Raw genomic sequence first — 19,455 nt, 5'->3', positions numbered from 1 at the left:
GCTGCTCGGGAACTGGCTGGGCATCGGTCAGCGGGTGGTGAGCAATTGCATTGTGCATCACTTGTTTTGTACATTCTTTTATCATTATTATTATTTTCCCTTCCTTTTCTGTCCTATTAAATTGTCTTTATCTCAACCCACGAGTTTTACCTTTTTTCCAATTCTCTCCCCCATCCTACTGTGGGGGAGTGAGCGAGCGGCTGTGTGGTGTTTAGCAGCCTGCCGGGTTAAACCACGACACACGGTATTACAGACACTCATGCAATTCTCAGGTCAGTCTGTAACCTCTAGAATAGAATCTAGGTAGAAGGTAGCAACCGTAATATAGGCTGGTTCAAATGCCATGGAGTTTGCTTTAAAATGAACAACGACTCTGGTGATCTCAAGCCTCCCACTGGGACTTAGGGATCTCCAACCAGATCCTTAGACGTTCCCAGGGCACCCTCAAGAGACATGAAGCCTCCCCATTCCCCAACCACTGTGTTTTTCCTTTGAAAAAAGGAAAAAAATTAAAAATTTACTGAGAGGAAAGGTGGAATTGGAAAACCTAGGTTAAGAATCACAGAGGTCCTAGCAGCATTTTAAATTTTCTATCCCAGCTTACTGTAATTTTTAATGTATAAATCCTGATCATAAGTTTGTGGTAAACAAAAAAGTTTTATTTATTTACAGCCATTTTCACTCTGTTCTCATTTTAAAATGAAAAGCAGCTGGAACCAGTAATACCAGATGGGCACATACAATCATGTGCAATGATGTTCATCGCTACAGAATTCAAGCAATCTCTCTGACACTGTATGCACTCTGCTTATTTACTGCCTGTGAATCACTTCATTTATGCAGCTGCAACATAAGGCAAAGCAGAACAGGGAGAACCTGGATCTTACTATCCACTGTGTGGAAATATCCTGGGGTATGGCCTGTCCTGGACACAGGATGCTTCCAGCAATAGATTAAAAACACAGTTTTCCTCCTCAACCCTGCCAATATGAAAATTGAGCATTTACTCTCCAATTCTTGGAGGAGGCAGACAATTCTTACTTGAAAAAAAAAGAAAACCAACAAAACTGAAATATCTAAAAAGATGGATGTTTCTGAGTCACAAGAACTGATCATAGATGGATTGGTTGTGGTAGTGTTATGCTCTAGCTTACTGAATTTTAGTTTCAACTTACTGGCAGGAATTTTTTGCCGCATTTTTTCCATCCTAACTTACATTCACCTTTTTGTACACATATATGAAAACCATTTCAGCATGGAATGCTTCTAGTGGGTAAATTTTGTGAGAAAGCCATTTTTAATTATCAGCAATATAACTCTGAAAAAGACTGAAAGATGCCTTTGCGACCTCAAGTGCTTCATGTTGCTACATATGACCAGAGACTAAGAGGAATATTTTCAGCCCTGGAAACTTCCAGGCTTTTGTGACACACGTTTCTGAAGTCTATAATGTAACGTTTCTTTTTTTCTGTCCCTGAGCCAGTCTTGCAAGCCTCAGTACTAAGCCCAAGAAGCACAGTACACGCAGGTCACTAACAGCTGGTGTCACAGAACCAAAAGTGCAGGTTTCCCCCACTGCTGCCACACTGCTCAGGAGTGGACCTGCTGTACGGGGAAGTGTCGGGGAGTTTGCACGGTACTGGCCTTCACTCCTCTAAGACAAGAACAAAAACCCTGTGCAAGTTCCCGCACTGGGCTTTATACAGAGCAGGGTGTCATCCTCCTGTTACTTCAGACAGCTAAGTGCTAAAGGAATATTCTCTTTCTTAGCCTCATAAGCATTTTAAGGCTAGAAAAAGGTTCTTTTGATTCTATTACCATTTATTCATCACTGGAGAACTAATTGTAGGTGTCAAATGCTGCTGTTACCTAGTATCAATTTATGTTCTCAGTTACCATTATGTGTCAGATAGACTGGAGGTATTGCAATGGGTCACCTGAAAGAAGTGTATCTTTACTCTACTTTTCAGAGCATGTGTCACTGAAAGCCATTTTATCACAATTCTTTTTATAGGTTGCTTCCATTTAGATAGCTTCTAACCATGTCATTTTCAATGTTTCATTATAACTTTTACAACCAGCGGTGCTCTCCATCACAGTCTTGCTGATTCTTTTACAGTAAAAATGTCTCTAAAAATAAATTCCCAACCTACACTTTGCTAGGTGAGCATTGGTAAGAGGCAAAATATTTCTAATCTCTCTGTACAGCACTCAAGAATTTTCTGTACGAAATCTTTGCATAAACATTTTTTGCATCGGAAAATGTTTGTATCCTAACTTACATTAATCTTTTTGCATGCGTATACGAATACCATTTCAGCATGGATTTTTGGAATTTTGTGCTCAGCTATTTTAAAGCTCATTCATTCCTAGATTGGTGAATTGCATTAAAATTGTTACTCAGTTTAAAAAAAAAAAGATAAAAAATTTTGAAATAAGAGACTTCCAGTAATGCCTTTAGCCAAAAGCATACAACTTTAGACTATGAAAGAGCCTTTTCATTTTTTCACAAATAGCCATATATCACTAAAATTCCTCAGTCTCTACTTCTATATAGGCACCCATTCACAAACACACACAAACACAACCAAGACACTCTTAAATGTACTGCCCATTCCTCCTTTCACAGAATATCCCTACAGAATGGACAAGGTAAATATCTCAGTGGATGTAACCGCATTTTGTCTGAATAATACTGAAAATTTCATGTTAATTATAACGCTTGAACACTAAATTTAATTGAACAATAGTAACATGGAGAAAGCTGTGGGTACATCCATTATAAAAAGTCCTTTTCATTAATTTAGCAATTTTTTCTGCCATGTGGTACAGCCATAAGTAGTTATTTGTACATTATTCAAAATGATCCTTGAATTCCTGAAGAATTTTGGACTGATTGTTAACTTTTTACAGCAAGCATTCAATGTTTTATTCAAAATAATAACTGTGTCAATTTGCTGTAACTGGTGTTTTGACTACTTATTCAAGTGTGAAGTTCCTTTGGGTGCTGAACCTACATAATACACAGTTTTGGCACAAATACGAAAACCCCAAAAAATGGCAGTAAGTCCTGTCTCAAGGCTTTGCATTTTGTTGCTGCACAGCAAATAAAAACATTCACTTCAAAATTATTCAAAATAATAACTGTGTCAATTTGCTGTAACTGGTGTTTTGACTACTTATTCAAGTGTGAAGTTCCTTTGGGTGCTGAACCTACATAATACACAGTTTTGGCACAAATACGAAAACCCCAAAAAATGGCAGTAAGTCCTGTCTCAAGGCTTTGCATATTGTTGCTGCACGGCAAATAAAAACATTCACTTCAAAACCTGTAGATGAGTGTGGTGGCAAAAAGGCTTAAAATGTATCTCTGTGAAGAAGGCTGAAGAAATTCTAAGACATTATTTGTTGTTCACCAGTAAAAGAAAGCAGAGTGTTGCAGCTACTACCAAGCAAAAATCCTGGATCATTCAGTGGGTATTCTGACTAAATAACTCAAGATTTGGCACGAAGACTCACAGGGAGAAGAAACAGCAAATGTATCTGAGTAATCAACCAAAAAAAGAAATTAAATAAAGCAAGAAAGCCTTTAACCTCCTCAGTATTTTTTGTATGCTAAATGTCCTTTATCAAATCTTGAAAATTTCTCCTCCCTCCCAAATTTACTGTCTTTTTTCTTGTTGGGGGACTAGAGATGAAGGTTTCTCCGTATTATGAGTATTGCTTAGAGAAGGCTAAAGATTCAAGTCCAAGTCCATAGTAAAAATACTGCTAGTTTCATTTTAGATTAACTCAGGTAAGTATTAATTAAAATAATGCAAGTCACAGGAATGAGATGCGCTATTGCTCTACCATCTTAATTTGTGCCCTTCACTGTCTGGTAAACTGAATATTTCCAATCTCTCCATGACATCCGAGGAGATCAAAATGTTTGTATCCAACAAGTAGATTTTCAACCATTTTTCTTTTACTGGAATATACCTACTTTTTCTAAAAATTCAAAAACTGTTCACAGTTTCCATTTCACAGCTAAAATGCTAAAACTTTCTATGAAAATTAATTTGTGCCCTTCACTGTCTGGTAAACTGAATATTTCCAATCTCTCCATGACATCCGAGGAGATCAAAATGTTTGTATCCAACAAGTAGATTTTCGATTTTTTTTCTTTTTTTTTTTTCTGGCTTCTTTTTCTTTTTTTTCAAAAACTGTTCACAGTTTCCATTTCACAGCTAAAATGCTAAAACTTTCTATGAAAATCATAATTTTTAAAGAAAAATACAAATTTTCTAGATTAGAAAAAAGTAGTCAATTATTGTTAAATTGAATGAAACATTTAAAAGTTCACATGTACAAGCACATCTCTTAGTCTGCTGATCTGTAGAGGTATGAACATATTAATGAATAGGTGTCACCTGTAAACCAGATACCGTTTTGAAAAGCTGCAGTAATCCTGCAGGTTAATCATTAAAGCACACTTTTATTTACCTCACATTTACAGATTCCCTTTAAACAGGCCTAGAACACATGCAACTGCTGAAAAATGCAGGTAAATATTTTTTAAATGAACAACTTATTTTTGTTACAGTTGTAGTTTTAGGGTGATTGATGGTTATAACATCGGATAAAGCAACAGGGAGACGTATTATCACTTGATAAACTCAGACATTTCTATAAAAATTTCTGTGCTCTGATTTTTCAAGATGACAACAAAATACGTTTTACAAATGCATGTACTTTTGGGGGGGACTGCAATCATGAATGCTTAAATGAACTCAAGCCATATTTTCTCTGAAAGAAAACCTGGTCTTTCATTTTCTTCCATATTCTCTTGTACTACTAAACGATGAAGAAAACAGATGATTTAGATTGCCCTGTCTAGCAAGAGCAGTTTAACCACCAGCATTAGGGCCACAATCTGGCAAGGACTACCTCAGGTGCTCAATCTCACTCACGCAAGTAGTCACATTCGAATTTGAGGCATTAAGTGCACTCAGGACCATCGGAAGGGCACTACAAGAGACTGTTATCCCAGGTGTTACCCTGTGGGAGCTGAAAGCACGACATGGGCCAAATTTGTCTGAGTCATATCAGCTGCTGCTACGGCTGCTGCCAGAGGAAAGCGAGTGCCTACAAAATTTCTTCCTGCATTTTCCAATTCTTTTTCTTCTCTGCCATGGCTTTCATGTTCAGCAGTCTCAATCACAACCGCACCCTCCACTCCAGCAGCCTAACAAGGCTGGGGAATAGGCTGCCTACCCATCTGCTGCTACCACCTACCTCGTTACTGGCACAGATGCTAGGGACAGGTGGGCTCTCTTCTCCCCAGTTCTGTTAGGATGATAAAAAAAGAGAATACAGCAGCAGTACCTAGAGTGAGCAAATGTCTTGCTAGGGTGGCAGCTGTGCTACGTGTTTTTCCATTCCAGGTACTTGATATCTTCAGGGTTTTCAGCCAAAATGAAGAAGGATGAAAAGTGCCAAGAAGCATTGTCCTTCTTAAAAACCTGCTTTTTATGGAAGTGTTCATTATTAAATTCCTATTTATTAAAACTTTATTTGTGTTTATCTGAATGTCCTCCTATGAGCTAAAAGCAAACGGGAGAAAGAAAGAGACAACAATGGACCAGCCCCTCAGCTACTGGAAACCGGCAGTAGTCCCCCTCAGACTGCCCTGCAGAAGATCCACCCCAATTCTAGTTTCATCCCTGGCAAAGGAAAAACCTCGTAATGCTCCAGATTACAGCTTTACACATTTCCTAGTTTAAGGTGAGAAGAGATGACCTGAGGACCCGATTTCCTATACAAGAAGACACTACACTCTACCCAGATCATCCTGACAGGCCTGTATCCTAACAGGCCTCAGGAGGTGTCTTCGGACTTCCAGCCTCCTACATTATGATTAGTCATAGACACATGGCCCCACATCATGAGCTGCAAACACAATCTCGCGGCTGGGTAACCCACTAACTTTAGCCCAGGTTATTTTTCCCTTTGGAACTCAACAGTCTGGGTTAGAGCAAAGCATTTTTCAATCTTCAGGAGACTAAATTCATGTGTGTCATGGTCAAAGAAAACAAGACACGTAGGCTGTAGCAATGCTATGGTTCCTGAACTTGCAAGAGGGCTGACGGAGCACAGTATTTTCACATAATCCTAATGGACAATGCCACAGTGACAATGCCATAGTGTGATTAAGGGAAAACACTCTCAGTGTCTACATGTCAATTCAATCCAGAGTGGTATGAAATAAAAAAGTAATGTTATAGCCATTACCTGTGCCTTCAAAAAGGAAAAAAGATGTCAGTGAGTGCCCGCAGGATGGGTAGAGGAAAAATCTGCCTTGTTATTGTATTTGTGATGTAAACCAAAACACTTTAAAAATGGCCAACTTTACTATACCATCAAAAATGAACAACGTAACATTTCCTTCATGAACTGTTTTATATACAGTTTACATTAATACAAACATATTAATTGATATTTTGAATATTTTAAATTGTGGAATTTTTTTTTACTTTAAGCATATTTAAAAAAAAAATAGGAAAACAAATACAAAATACGTAACGGTGCTCTAAATTAACTTTTGCAGAAGGTATAACTACATCGTGCCATGATCAATTTACCTAGTCAGTTATCCCTAGCACTGGGAAGGATACTTATTTGAAAGGAGGAAAGGGGAATCAGTCTATACAGCCCTAAGACATTCCCAAAGTCCCATCAGTGTCACCATGGCAACACCACAGGACAGCTGTGTCACAGCCACAGGGCTACTTGCCCCTCTGTCCAACCCAGGGCTTGAGCATGACCCCTTTGGTGCTGGACATGCCTTTGTCTCTCACAAGCTTTTCCCACCAAAGCCTCCAGCATCCTTTGTATTTGCTATTCTGAGCTAACAGGTCTGGCTGTGTTCAGCACTTACAGTTCTTCCCTCTGGCATCTCTGATATCAGTGACAACCTTAAAACCAGAGTCATTAATTTTAGCAACAGGGAAAAAGCTCTTAGAGAAAGGGAGTTTTACAACAGTGCTACAGCTATAGTTCTTACCTAAACACTTACAAGTCCCTGCGACTAATTCAGGCAGCACACAGGACAGGTATGTAACTCCCAAGCTGGGTCCTCTGCCTATGTCTTGAAAAAGAACTCCTTCCAGAACTGATTTATGTCACTTGTATCTCTGTGGTTTGGCCTTTGCTTCTAAGCTACCTAAAAGAGTTTACGAGAAAATGGTTTGGCTTGGATAATTTTTTTTTTCTTGCAGTTTGGTTTTCTCCACAAACTCCTATTAATTTCAGTCATTCTGTCAAAGTGATTAACATTGCTCTCAAACTGATCGACCTGTATTATGGATAATTCATGATAACAGAGCTCCAACTGTGCCACAGTTTTTTTGGCAGCCTTTGATCCTGCTGACTACAAGGTACTCCTGAGATGTCTTTATGGATAAGGGAGCTCTTTAGTATCCTGTCTACATCCATCCACCCTGGGATCTATGACGATTCTATGCTGGTTGTTCTGTGATGTTTTACTTTGTCCTCTGTCCGCACAGACAGTGTGGTTCGGGGAACGACTTTCTTAGTCTTTAAAGGGTTTGGGATTTCAGAATCATCATCTTTTAATTGCATCCAAACTAAGCATTTTCTTTGCTTTGCCATTTCCTGGCTTAGGAGAAGGAAAAGCTTGCTGAAGTTTACTCTACAGAAGATAGAACCAATATGGCAGATTTAGCACATGGAACCAAGAGGTACTTTTTCAGCAGGTGGTATGACTGAGAGTACATTTAGCTATAAAGATTGAAACACCTTGAACTAGCTTGGAAATTCTTAAATAAACTTCAATTTTCAAGTACTAATGCTGGCTCAAGAGACTCTTCAATCGCAGTTACTTGGAAAACATGGTTTCTTTTGCTGATGTGATCTAACTAGACACCTGTGCCTTAGGATCCCAGCTGGGATGACAACTTGCAATAAAAAGCCTCACTTGAAGACCACTTAAAGACTGCAGCCTTCTGCATTCTTGGTGCAATATTTTACATCCATAATTCTTACAGCTCTATTAAACTTTCTGCCCTCTATATACACTTACATAGTGTAAGCCTGCCACAGCCCTATGCGTATTCTAAGGGAGTCCCTGTTTTCCACATACTGTTTGGGAAAGACTCATGATGGCCCCAAAGGACTAATCTCTGAGAATGGCTTAGAGGACTTATGGATTTGAAATCTTTCCTTCCACCAGTTCACAAAAGCTTAAACTTTCTGAAGCTTACAGTATAACACAATTATCTTTGCTAACTGGGTAGGGACAAGTATTAAGCCCTTTTTTCTAGCTGAGAGCTTGAACCAAAAAAAAAAAACCCCGACAACAATTTAGGATTTGCCTTATGGCATGACTATGGTATAAAAATATAACTAAAACAGATATATACAAAGGACACATCAACATAAAGCTCATGAAATATATGGCTGGGTAGACACAGCTATGAAGGTAGCTTGGAGGGCTAATATAGATCCACTGTGGACCTTGCAGTTCTGTAGAACAGTAACAGTGGTTAGGAAAACGCATTCCTGTTTGTTCCTCAAACTTGCTCTAAAAATTATGCTAATGATGACTAGTCCTTGACTCATTAAAAAGCAATCAAACAAACGAAAACACAGAATCCTGGATAAGATGTGGTGTAAAGTCTTCAGTACATACACATTTCCAGGGACACAATAATCTGTATGTAGCTGCAATTAGGGAAAAAGGAAAAGGAACAGTAACTAATTTGGATAAAGGTGAAGTATTGAATAGAAAGCTATTATTGTGGTTTTTAAACACGTATATAGCTGTTTCCTTGTTTCAGCTTGTTAAACAAAATGCAAACCCTCTTTATATGCATTTGTCAACTGCAGATTGTTTGTAATTGGGTCCCAATTCATTAAATCACTTAAACAGAGTCCTCTTCAAAATGAACCTTAATTAAAATAATTAAAATTATTTAATGGAGTATTTTTTATTCCTAAGGAATTTCTGCTATTACTGTAAACTGTGTTGTAATTTCACACTTTTTCTGTGAAAGAAACGAGCAATAAGAGAAGACAAAAGTACACCAAAAAGATGTACTCTCTCCTAAGTGCTTTAGAAGAATAACTGAAACCCTTTGACAGCACAGGTAAAAAATTCACTCCAAACCCTCTCCTGACATATTCAGCACTCAAAGAAGACAATCCCGACAATTTGTATTATTGCTATAGTAATGTGATAATTAGCATCAAAAGAGAAAATGGTTTGTGTCTACAATTGTAATGACACTTTACAATGTTGAATAATGATGCACCTGAACATCCTTTGGTCAACTGAAAATCACTTCATCTGAGACAAGACAGCTGACATTTGTGAGACAAGCAGTCACAACTCTGATTTTTGGATATCATGTGAAAAATACATCACTGTGTTGTAATTTTAAATATCAAAACATTATTTATTGATGCAGGCTCCCAAAGGAGAGAATGGATTTCCTTTAGGCAATATATTCTCCACTTAAAAGCCATACAATTGGAAAAACTTCAATAAATGTAGGTACCGACTTAGATTATCTCAGCATGTTAAGCATACAAAAGTCACATATAAACAACAAAAACATGGGACAGCCCCTGGACAGTTCAAGACCCAGAATTCCTTTAAAGAAAGACAGGATAAATTAAGGACTGTGAATATCTTGTGGCACAGAAAAATCCACAGAAAAAGTTTGATAGAAAGGATCCCTGCAGACTTCCACTGGATTTAGCTTTTCTACTGTTAAAATGCGCCCTTTGCTGCCACCGCGCGGGCCTTGCCGCAACGCACTAGGAATGAACATCAGTAACGCTTTTTCCATCCCTCTGCAATCCTCCTCTTTCCCATTTGATTAAAAAAAAAAAGTTTCCTCCTTTCATTTACGTTTCAAATACATCCTTAAATAAATAAGCTCTGTTCTTTATTTGTTAGGTGTTACACAGCTCAAAATCACTGCTGAACTTCAAGAATCTAAATTATTTTAGTTAACAAACACATAAGTCCCTCACTTCTTAAAAAAGTATTCAGTGGTACTTTGATAAAAGACATACAACACCTGCACTTCACCCTACTTGTTCAGATACCACAAAGTTAATCGTTGTTGCAAGAGTTCACCAGGTTGGGAGTTCGATGGGACATCAAGGAATAGCCAGAGTTACTTGATAGCTGTCAGGACAGTACTTTATATTAGAGTACCTAAGGCCTGAACCGCATGTATATAGGTAATGTTTATGATTAAAATAGATGGTGGTCTGATATAAGATGGCTCCAGGCTGCTAGGCAGGTGACACAAGCATTACAAATTAAATACATGCCCTTAATCTGAAAAGTGTTGAGAAGTGTCACAATTCTGGACACAACATAGGCACTTTTTTAACTGTGAAACCTTCCATCCACCCCTGCACAGCAGATTTATACTAAGCACATTTATATGCAGAAAAAAGCCTCCTTTCCTGTGAAACCGTGCTGGAACTGCACACCAGCATGCCTTGCAGCATGCAGGATGCCAATGGTAATGGGGACATACGGTACTGAAACATGGAGTAGATCACAACGATGCTGATTAGTCCTCCAGCAGTGGCTGTGGGCATGTGCAAGAAGAGGATGCTGGAAACATCCATAGGTTTGGTCACTCTACCACACAAGAGAGAATAAAAGGATGAGGAGGGAACTACTCTCTTTACAGTGTTTTTGGCTTTTTGACTGAGGGAGACCTGCATGTGCTTTGAAAACCAAGATCATTTTAGAGTCATCATTTTCAAAATCCTAACAGCTCTCACCAGCACATTACAACCCTTAATTTTTAATGAAATCCTGATCTACTTTTTTCAGTCTTTCAACTCAAGCTCCAAAAGAGTAACTGGAAATGGCCAAATATAGGAAACAAAGTGCAAGGCAAGTATCTCGTGTTCCACTGGAGTGCCTTGGGACAAGCCTTCCAAGCATCTTCTGCAAGGGGGCAGAAAACTTGAGTGTGCTCACTGGCACTACGCAAAAGTTGCCAGACAGTTAACTTATCTACCCAAGATTTGAATACCATTGCCATACTGTATTTTGAAAAATGAAGGCCATCAGGGCAGGGGCAGAAGTCAAATCTCTGGCAAGGCAGCACAGAGTACCCATTACAAGGGACTAGGGAAGGTCTTCAGATGGGAGAGTACCATGGAGCTTGGCACCTAACTGGATATGCATGCTGTGAATTGGGAATCACTGGAAAAGCCCTAAGAATTCAATAGCCCAACACTGCTCCAGTTTCCTCCAAGCTGCAGACAGAGGAGGATTCTGATGAGGTTTGTTCTTTATTTTTTTTAAACCATGCAATACCGTAAAACATTATCATAAAATTCTATGTTATTCTCACATTGTCCTTGTTACCATTCATTACATGAACTCCTGGTTTTAAAATGTTTTAAGAAATTCTTCAAGCTAGGCGATGCTGACCCTAGCTTTCTAGAACTTCCCTCTGCAAAACAATTTGCTTGTTTAATCCTCTGAGGGCTTTACTTTGGCACGCTGGGCTCTGAGCTACTTTCGCATATACTAGGTTTGAGTTTGCCGCAAATGTTCAACAGCACGTCTGCTTATTCAATTTTACTGCTTCTAACAGAAACCTTGGCCTTGGCCAATGTTATTGGTCTTGTCCAATAACTAACTGTGTGTTATTAATAATGTCCAGCACAAGGTATTATAAGCACTCAAAGGACCCAATTCACGTCTTCAAAGATCGTTAAGATACTTGGAGAACGATCTCCTGCTCAGGACTGTATGAACAGTTCAAGACCGGGTCGGGGGACCCCAGACATGGCCAGTGGCGCATAATGTTCGCAGAGGGGTTGTGCAGTGACCTCCCCGGATGGACAGACAGCCAGATGGCCACCCGGCCACCTTGCGGTGCATTCGTAGTCCTAACTGTGTGACAGGGTGGTGCCTGAAAATTGTGCAGCCACTGTTTGTCATCACTTCTGATCACGATGTGCTGCCACGAGTTCACGCCCCTCAGCCTCACCCAGTGACCACTGGCAATGCTCTGGTTCAGCTTCCAAGCAAACTGTCTTCCCCTCTTCAGAGCACTGGTCAAAGAAAATGTTACGATGAAGTGACAGGAGTTGACAGACACTTCTGCAGAAGGGAAACCAACAAAGCAGAAGCTGAGTACCACAAGAGAGCAACCACTATCTTCTTATTGCCTATAATCATAGAAAAAAACTTCTATTCACTATATGCAGGCCTGTGTTGATGGAAATAGCGCTGAGTAGGAATTAAGACCTCCAAACAGGCTCGCACAGCTGTTGTAAGATGGGTAAAGGAAGGAGGGATTTTTTTCAGCCATGTGAGGGCAAAGAATAGTAGAGAGCAGGAAAAGAGACAGTGACAGATTTGACACAGAGGGACACTTTAGATGGCAGCTAGCCTCTTCCCGAGGCTGCCCAGGCTTGCTGTGCAGAGGACCGTTGTGTACATGTGTGATGGACTGTTGTGCACAAGTGTGACGGACCACAACGTGACAGATGGTGTACTTCTGCTCGTGTGCACAAAACCACCACAAGACTCGAAGCATGAAGAGCAGATCCCCGGGCCAAAGTACGTCACATCGTGTTGTATCAGTCCCTCTCTGGATGGGACTCATTTTCAGAATGAGTGAAAAATATTCTTTTTTTTGCACGTGTTTGCTCCTTGCCCTGTCTCTGATTCAGCTTGCCCTGTGTGCTGGCAGAAGAGTGATTCTGACAAGTTTCTTTATGTCAGATGTTTGGTCTCATCAATGAAAATCCCTTGTTGCTCACGAGTAGGAGAATCGTACATCTTGCATGTGCATGCCAGCGTGGATGGTCACAGCAGAAGCGATATCCTGTTGAGGGCTCGAGAAACCTGTGCCAGGAGTGCTTTAAAGTTCTGTCATGTTACCATCTTTAAGAAGGTATATTTTACAGTTGCCAAGATTTGGGGTTTTTTTTTAAAGTATTTTTAAAGACATTTCACACGTGTCTCAGTGTGGCAAACCTAAACAGTGTGAATGTATCCCTTAAAAAAGGGTAGCGGTAGGGACTGTAGTTTGCTGGGAAGAGCAAAAGCTGAACAAGTTGCTGGTATTTGAATATATATTATAGAGCTGTTTGCTGGGTGAAAGTATGACTATTTGAACTGAAAATTTTGTGACAGATTGGAATGTATCTTTTTAAATTTTAAGTCCCTCTTCTCTTTTCAGTGACATTTCCTTTTAGGGACTTCACAGCACTGACCCACTGTATATTAGGTCACTGCTCTTGTAGTCAGAGCTGAACATCTGGTGAGGAAACACATCTGAAAAGCTTTCGGAGAATGGTCTGCAGCTATTATTTCTTACTGCCTTGCATCCCTGAAAACAGCAAGCAGAAGCCGAGCCGGGCACAGGGCCCACATGAGGCCCAGGCTGTGTAATCGTCTGAAGGCCCAGCAGGGTTGAGGCACAGGCTTCAGGCATGAGGTGTTTGGTCTAGCTGGTCCTTCTCTGCAAAAAAGATGTGGAATAGAGAGGATAAATGTGAAAATGGTCCAGAGGTAGGAAAGGTTCATCTGTTATTCAGGTTTAGGTTTAGAGCCCTGGGGAGCGTAGCAGGACGAGTCAGTCAGAACAGACCAGCAGCCGTTAGAGAGCACGCCTGGTCAAGGCTGCTGTGAAAATAACGCAGAAAAAGCTGTTCCTGCAAAAGTCAGAGTAACCTTAAGTAGTGCTTTATGCTCAAATAAGGAGAGATTTGTTTTGGAACAGTTTTAACACTTGGAGAAGAGTAAAACCAATTGTAGAGGATCAGAAAAAATATTATCTTGTGTGACACCAGGGGCTGAACTGTGCCGTGGGAATGAGGCCATTGAATTTCCTCTGTAATTCGGAATTTTAAGTTTTTGAAGTATTTTAGTACTAGGCTATTTCCATGAACGTGGATGCTGATTGCCACACAATCTCTTCAGTGCAGCTAATGGAAGCTTGTAACAGATACAGGGAGCAGGAATGTTGACAAGGACAAATGAACTCTGATTTCCAGACATGAGTCAAGCTTTCAAAATGTTAATGCTTTGTCTAACAGCTAGTTATAGTTTATGGAGCATTAGAAATACCAAATATAAATCTTAACATAATACCAATAATAGTATGACTATGTAAATAGGGAAGCCAGAAACCTGCAATGCTCCCACCCTCCTCATTTCAGGGATGATTATTCTGCCTCTTATTGGGCACCTGTTCATATTTACTACATCATTACCATGATCGTTTCCTAAAACACCCGGTGATTCTGCTGCTTTACCTGCCTTGCTCGAATCAATACATTTAGTCTTCCTGTCACAATCTCATGATTAGCCAGCTGGTCTGTGCTTACGTTCATTCAGTCTGCCTCCTACTCACCTTTTCGTTTATGTCACATTGTTGACAGGACTTTATACACTGCGTATTTTTGCTGACACGCTTAAGATCTGTAACACACCACACCAGGGCCAATTAAGTAACTCTTCATCAGACTCTGTTGGTATGGCTTTGATATTCTGCTAAGAACAAGTCATTCAGTTATTTGCACCGTTCTTCAACTCATATATACATTTGGTTTCTTATTCTTCCCTAGAAACTCTTCAGATGCTATCTTGCCTTTCATAAACAACATGACTGTGTATTTTTGTCCAATGAACTCATTTTGTATGTATTAGATGACTAATAATGTAGGTTTTCTCAGGAAATTCAACACGTGAAAGTGGTGTTAATTTTGAGGTAATAGGAGAAAGCAAGTCTTCTTAAGCTAGAAAATTAATATAAAAAGCTCCATTTAAAATAACTCCAGACATAATAAAAAGATAGCTGTTCATCCCTCAGCCAACCATAACTTTGCCCTGTTGGAGCACCTTATGGGAAAAAGAAATAGATTTTTAAGAATATTTTTAGCAAACTGGATCAGCAAATATTATTATACATAACCAAAATAGCACTATAGTACACTTTTAATGTTTGTGTTTTGAGTGTGAGCTTCCTCAAGTTCGGATATTTCAATTTCTTTTAATTTTAACTCTGAATTTCCTGCGTATGCACAGTAGTAATGCTTATAGTACACTTTTAATGTTTGTGTTTTGAGTGTGAGCTTCCTCAAGTTCGGATATTTCAATTTCTTTTAATTTTAACTCTGAATTTCCTGCGTATGCACAGTAGTAATGCTTATACTTTTAAACTACTGAGCCCTAACTTCAAATCAAATTTGTTGAGCTATAATTTTAAATTAAAAAAAATAGATATAATGTTCATTAGTACCCTGATGTAATAGTTGATAACATTAGTTTAGGAGCCTGCTTTTTATAACTGATACTTTAATCCTCTTGGCTAATTAACCAATTAAATCACTATCCTACCTAAATTCAGAAAGCAGAGGAACAAAAAAAGATAGTGAATACTAGTACGTTTACATTTTGGTAAACTCTTGTTCACCATAAAGCAGCATAATATGAAAATCTTCCAGTAGAATATATTCTAGAGCAAAAGAGACAAAAAGAAACTCTGTAACCTACCTCATATTCCCTGCCATAATGAGGAACAGATTATAAATGTGAGAAAAAATGAAGAGGAAGAGGATGGTACTGAAGAACATTGTCATCCAAGACCCGTGGTCCTCTCGAAACATTTTCAGACGGAGCAACTGACCTGTGGTATGAATATTATGAGAAAGCATATTTTAGTCAGTCAGTAAATACATGATAACAAAACCAAAATAGAGTACTAAACTGTATTTCTTCTTATACGGGGCGGGGGGGAAGGCAGATTTAGTACCATGCAGCCAAACTATCCTTCTGTAGTTCAGCATGAACAGATATTATTCCTACAAAATTACAAGGTTGCTTCCCACAAACTGATGAAAAACTGATTTGGGCTCTTACAGTCAAAATCAGTGAGCTGAAGGTCTGAAGGAGTCCACATCACGTCTGTAGTACTTGGTCAAACTGTGACTGTGGTTTTACACACGCTACATGTGATTCTGCATGCTGGTTAAGCAGACGTCCACATTCCACATCACGTCTGTAGTACTTGGTCAAACTGTGACTGTGGTTTTACACACGCTACATGTGATTCTGCAATGCTGGTTAAGCAGCCTTTGCTGTTTCCCTGTTTCAGCCATTAACATCTCTACCCACTCTGCTCTCATGCTGGCACAGCAAGCTGAGCAGCCATGCACAAACAAACAAGAGTGAGGAACTGACCCATCTAGGAAAAAAGGTAATTTACCATATTTTTTTTTCCATTTGAGTTAGTTCCATCACCCTGCTGACCTTGAGGCTCAATGAACAGTAGTGCTGCATATCTGTGTGAAAATGGGAAGAACTGATGGATTGGAAGGGCAACTGCCTAAGCTATCCCATTTTCTAGAAGCTGCTACATCCTAACACTCTAAAACAAATACCACAGCAGGGAAAATCTCATGGAATTAGTCTAGACCTCAAGGCAAGAGCCATGTGTTAGTGGCATTTGCACAGTGCTTTTGAGAAACAAGTCTATTTATAAACTGTGAAGTGTCATAAGTACCTCAGGCTGTGTGAGATCCATTATTTGCTGCCAGTTATTTCTTGATCAGTAACAAGAGAGTCATTTAATCTTGATGGTTGCCTGTCTCTTTCCACTGACTATAGACAGCATCAGGTCAAATATCATATGACATGATAATAGTGATCTCATCATATGTGTTTGTCTAGCTTGTGAAAAACACAAACTTGGTACAGAATTGGGGATTCGCAACACTTGGGCTCATGAGAAAAAGTGATGAAGTGCTTTTCTGAGAGGGTGACTGCAGAACCAGTTAAGGATGAAATAAATTGCCTGGACTAGAGGGAAACTCCATGTATCAGTGGAAAAGCCATCCCTTGAGTCAAAGACAACTCTTGCTTAAGCCCAAAAGTACACAAAAATACATGGTTAGTAATAAATAAATAATCACCCCTCCTCTCAGTAAAATTGAGATAACAATACTGTGCAATCTCATTGCTCCTCTATTTTGTAAGGTAGTACAAGGCTGCCACATGTTCTTGTCTGCCAGTCATTTAATGTCAACATAGGAAACTCTGAAAAAGTTTTAGACTCCAATACTGCTGAACTGCTCAGCTGGGATGATGGATTGGAAGGGTGTGTGATATGCACTAGGCAAGTGCCAGGAGCCTTAGAATCAGTTTCGAATTCTACCAGAGACCTCCTGTGAAATAGTGGACAAATCATTTACTCTCTGCGCTCAAGTCCTTGATCCACAAAGGTGAAGAATATTACTATTCTTTTTCTTATAATGTAGACTTTTGCTACATTATACCACAACAAGGCCACAAACTGATTAAACCTGTAAGTGGTAACATCAAAAAAAAATCATATCACAGAAGAGAATAGAGCTAACAGCCATACTCATGATGTAATTATTATTCATTTGCTAGTCAGATATGTAGACCAAATGTTGTCACCGCATCACAGAGAACTAAACATTCCTAGAGTATTTGAGCTATGCTTGTTTCTCATGGTAATGTTCTTGCCATTTCACAAATTTAATATTACAAATTTGTCAGAGCAAGATTGATTTTATTGTCCTATCCCCAAAAGTCTTACTGCAATACAACACTCTCCCCATCCTGCTTTTCATAGTTTATACTTGGTTTTAATGGTTCCTGCTTTTTCAAAGGCTATTTATTTGCAGTGATTAATGATCTAAATAGGAGTGGGTGAATAATGGTGGAAAGATGTAGGAATATTTTTTTCAATGCTTGACTCCCAGAAAGAACAACACCTAACATCCCAGATGGGATTTCAAAAGGGCTTTCTACCAACAGATAGTATTTAACATGTTTAAGAGCAATATAGTTGCTACAGTGGTCATTTTTACTATTAAGGTAACATCAGAAAGACTGATCAAATACCAAGGAGTTTATTAAACTAAAATTTGTCAAATGCTGAGTTATAATGCCTCACTGCAATATTACAAAATAAGTTCCTACAGTCTTAATATTTTTTTCACCATTCATACATAAAGAAAAATCTCAGTTCCTTATGCACATTTTCTCTGTATCCTATTTTCAAATGTTACACACTGAATATGAAGTCCAAAGGAAAAAAAAAAAAAGAATGCAACAATAACTTACTAGTAACGGTATTTGTTAAGAGATGCTGAGAAAGATTACAGACCATTACAATTCATTTCAAATGCTAAAAAAAGGTTACTGACTCTTACATCATTGTCCTTTTCATGTCTAAGAAAGCTTTTCTCATGTGAAATATTTGAAGTAGAAGTATATCCCCTGACATACATTATATGCTTCTCTAGTTTCACTAGGAAAAAAAAGTATGAGTCTGTGTAGAATCTTGTACTGTGTGTTTTTCTTAGACCTAAACATGTTAATCGTGATGTGTTATACTTTATTTTGCAGAGAATGTCTTTTTCAAAGCATACTGGTATGTCTTGGCGCTCGAAAAGAAGCTCTGCTTACTCTCACTATTGGTGACAGGTGAAACTTTTGTCATGTTTTCTTCAGAAACATATTTTTCCTGGACTAGCTTTCCTTCTCTGCCTTCTCCTCTTACCTTTTTCTCTTTGTTCTTCTTCATTATCATAAACACAGGAGTCTCTCACCTCTTTGTTTCCTGTAGCCCTTTACCCTTTTCACCTGCCCATACAATTTCATTCCATCCAATTTCCACATCTTCTTTATGTCTACTCTCATCCCTCTTTTCCTCTTCTGAATCTCTCAGTCTCGTCCAGCCCTCTCCTTTCCTAAAACAAACATATCTACTGGTTTTTAGCACTGTAATAGCCGCTATACTTGCTTCTGCAAGAATACCCTATCACATTTTTGTCTTTCATCTCTAAACTCTTTAGGCACACTATTTATTCACTGTCTGGAGTTTTTTTCTCCTGGACCTCTACAAGTCTGGTACAGCCCCTTGAGCTGTTCTTACCAGAATTTCTAATGATCACTTCCTTATTAAAGCTCAGCCGTACTAGTTCTTCCTCATCTGGGTGAGTATCACGCACCTCAGTCCAGTTGTTCATACTCTTCTTGACATCTTGATCTCCTTTTGTGTTCACATTTCTGTCCTCTAGCAGCTCTCCTTTAATCTCTACTGATTTTGGTAGATAGTTTGTGTAGCTCACCATCTCTCATATTTGCATCCCCCTGTAACTAACAGAGTGTCATTGTTTTATCATGGGTTACCATAGATGGTCTACCTTTTTTCCAGAAATAATTTTTCTTTTGTAAAACCAGGTGGATTTTTTAACATGTTCTTCGATTGTTTGGGGTACTGAAAGCCTCACCAGTGCAAGAGATGGGAATTTGCTTTTGCAAGGCAGAGAATGCCACAGCAGAAGCCAAGAGGGGTAAGGAAGACAACTGATAGTTCAAGCAGTAAGGTGAAGGACAGCATCTAATGAGGAGATAGTGCA

General features: G+C 39.0%; 1 protein-coding gene across 1 annotated transcript in view; it reads right to left on the bottom strand.

The window, feature by feature from the left end:
• The window catches only part of TMEM117 (transmembrane protein 117), a 234,622-nt gene that overhangs the window by 185,375 nt on the left and 29,792 nt on the right, over nt 1-19,455 (bottom strand). Inside the window, exon 2 of the mRNA XM_009286248.2 lies at nt 15,557-15,689. Within this exon, the coding sequence (XP_009284523.1) occupies nt 15,557-15,689 (133 nt within the window). The remainder of the gene's footprint in view (nt 1-15,556; nt 15,690-19,455) is intronic.

Source organism: Aptenodytes forsteri, unplaced genomic scaffold, assembly GCF_000699145.1.
Source record: "Aptenodytes forsteri isolate BGI_AS27 unplaced genomic scaffold, ASM69914v1 Scaffold103, whole genome shotgun sequence".
Classification (NCBI taxonomy): domain Eukaryota; kingdom Metazoa; phylum Chordata; class Aves; order Sphenisciformes; family Spheniscidae; genus Aptenodytes; species Aptenodytes forsteri.
The sequence above is the reverse complement of the archived record's forward strand: the minus strand, read 5'-3'. Positions and strand labels throughout refer to the sequence as shown.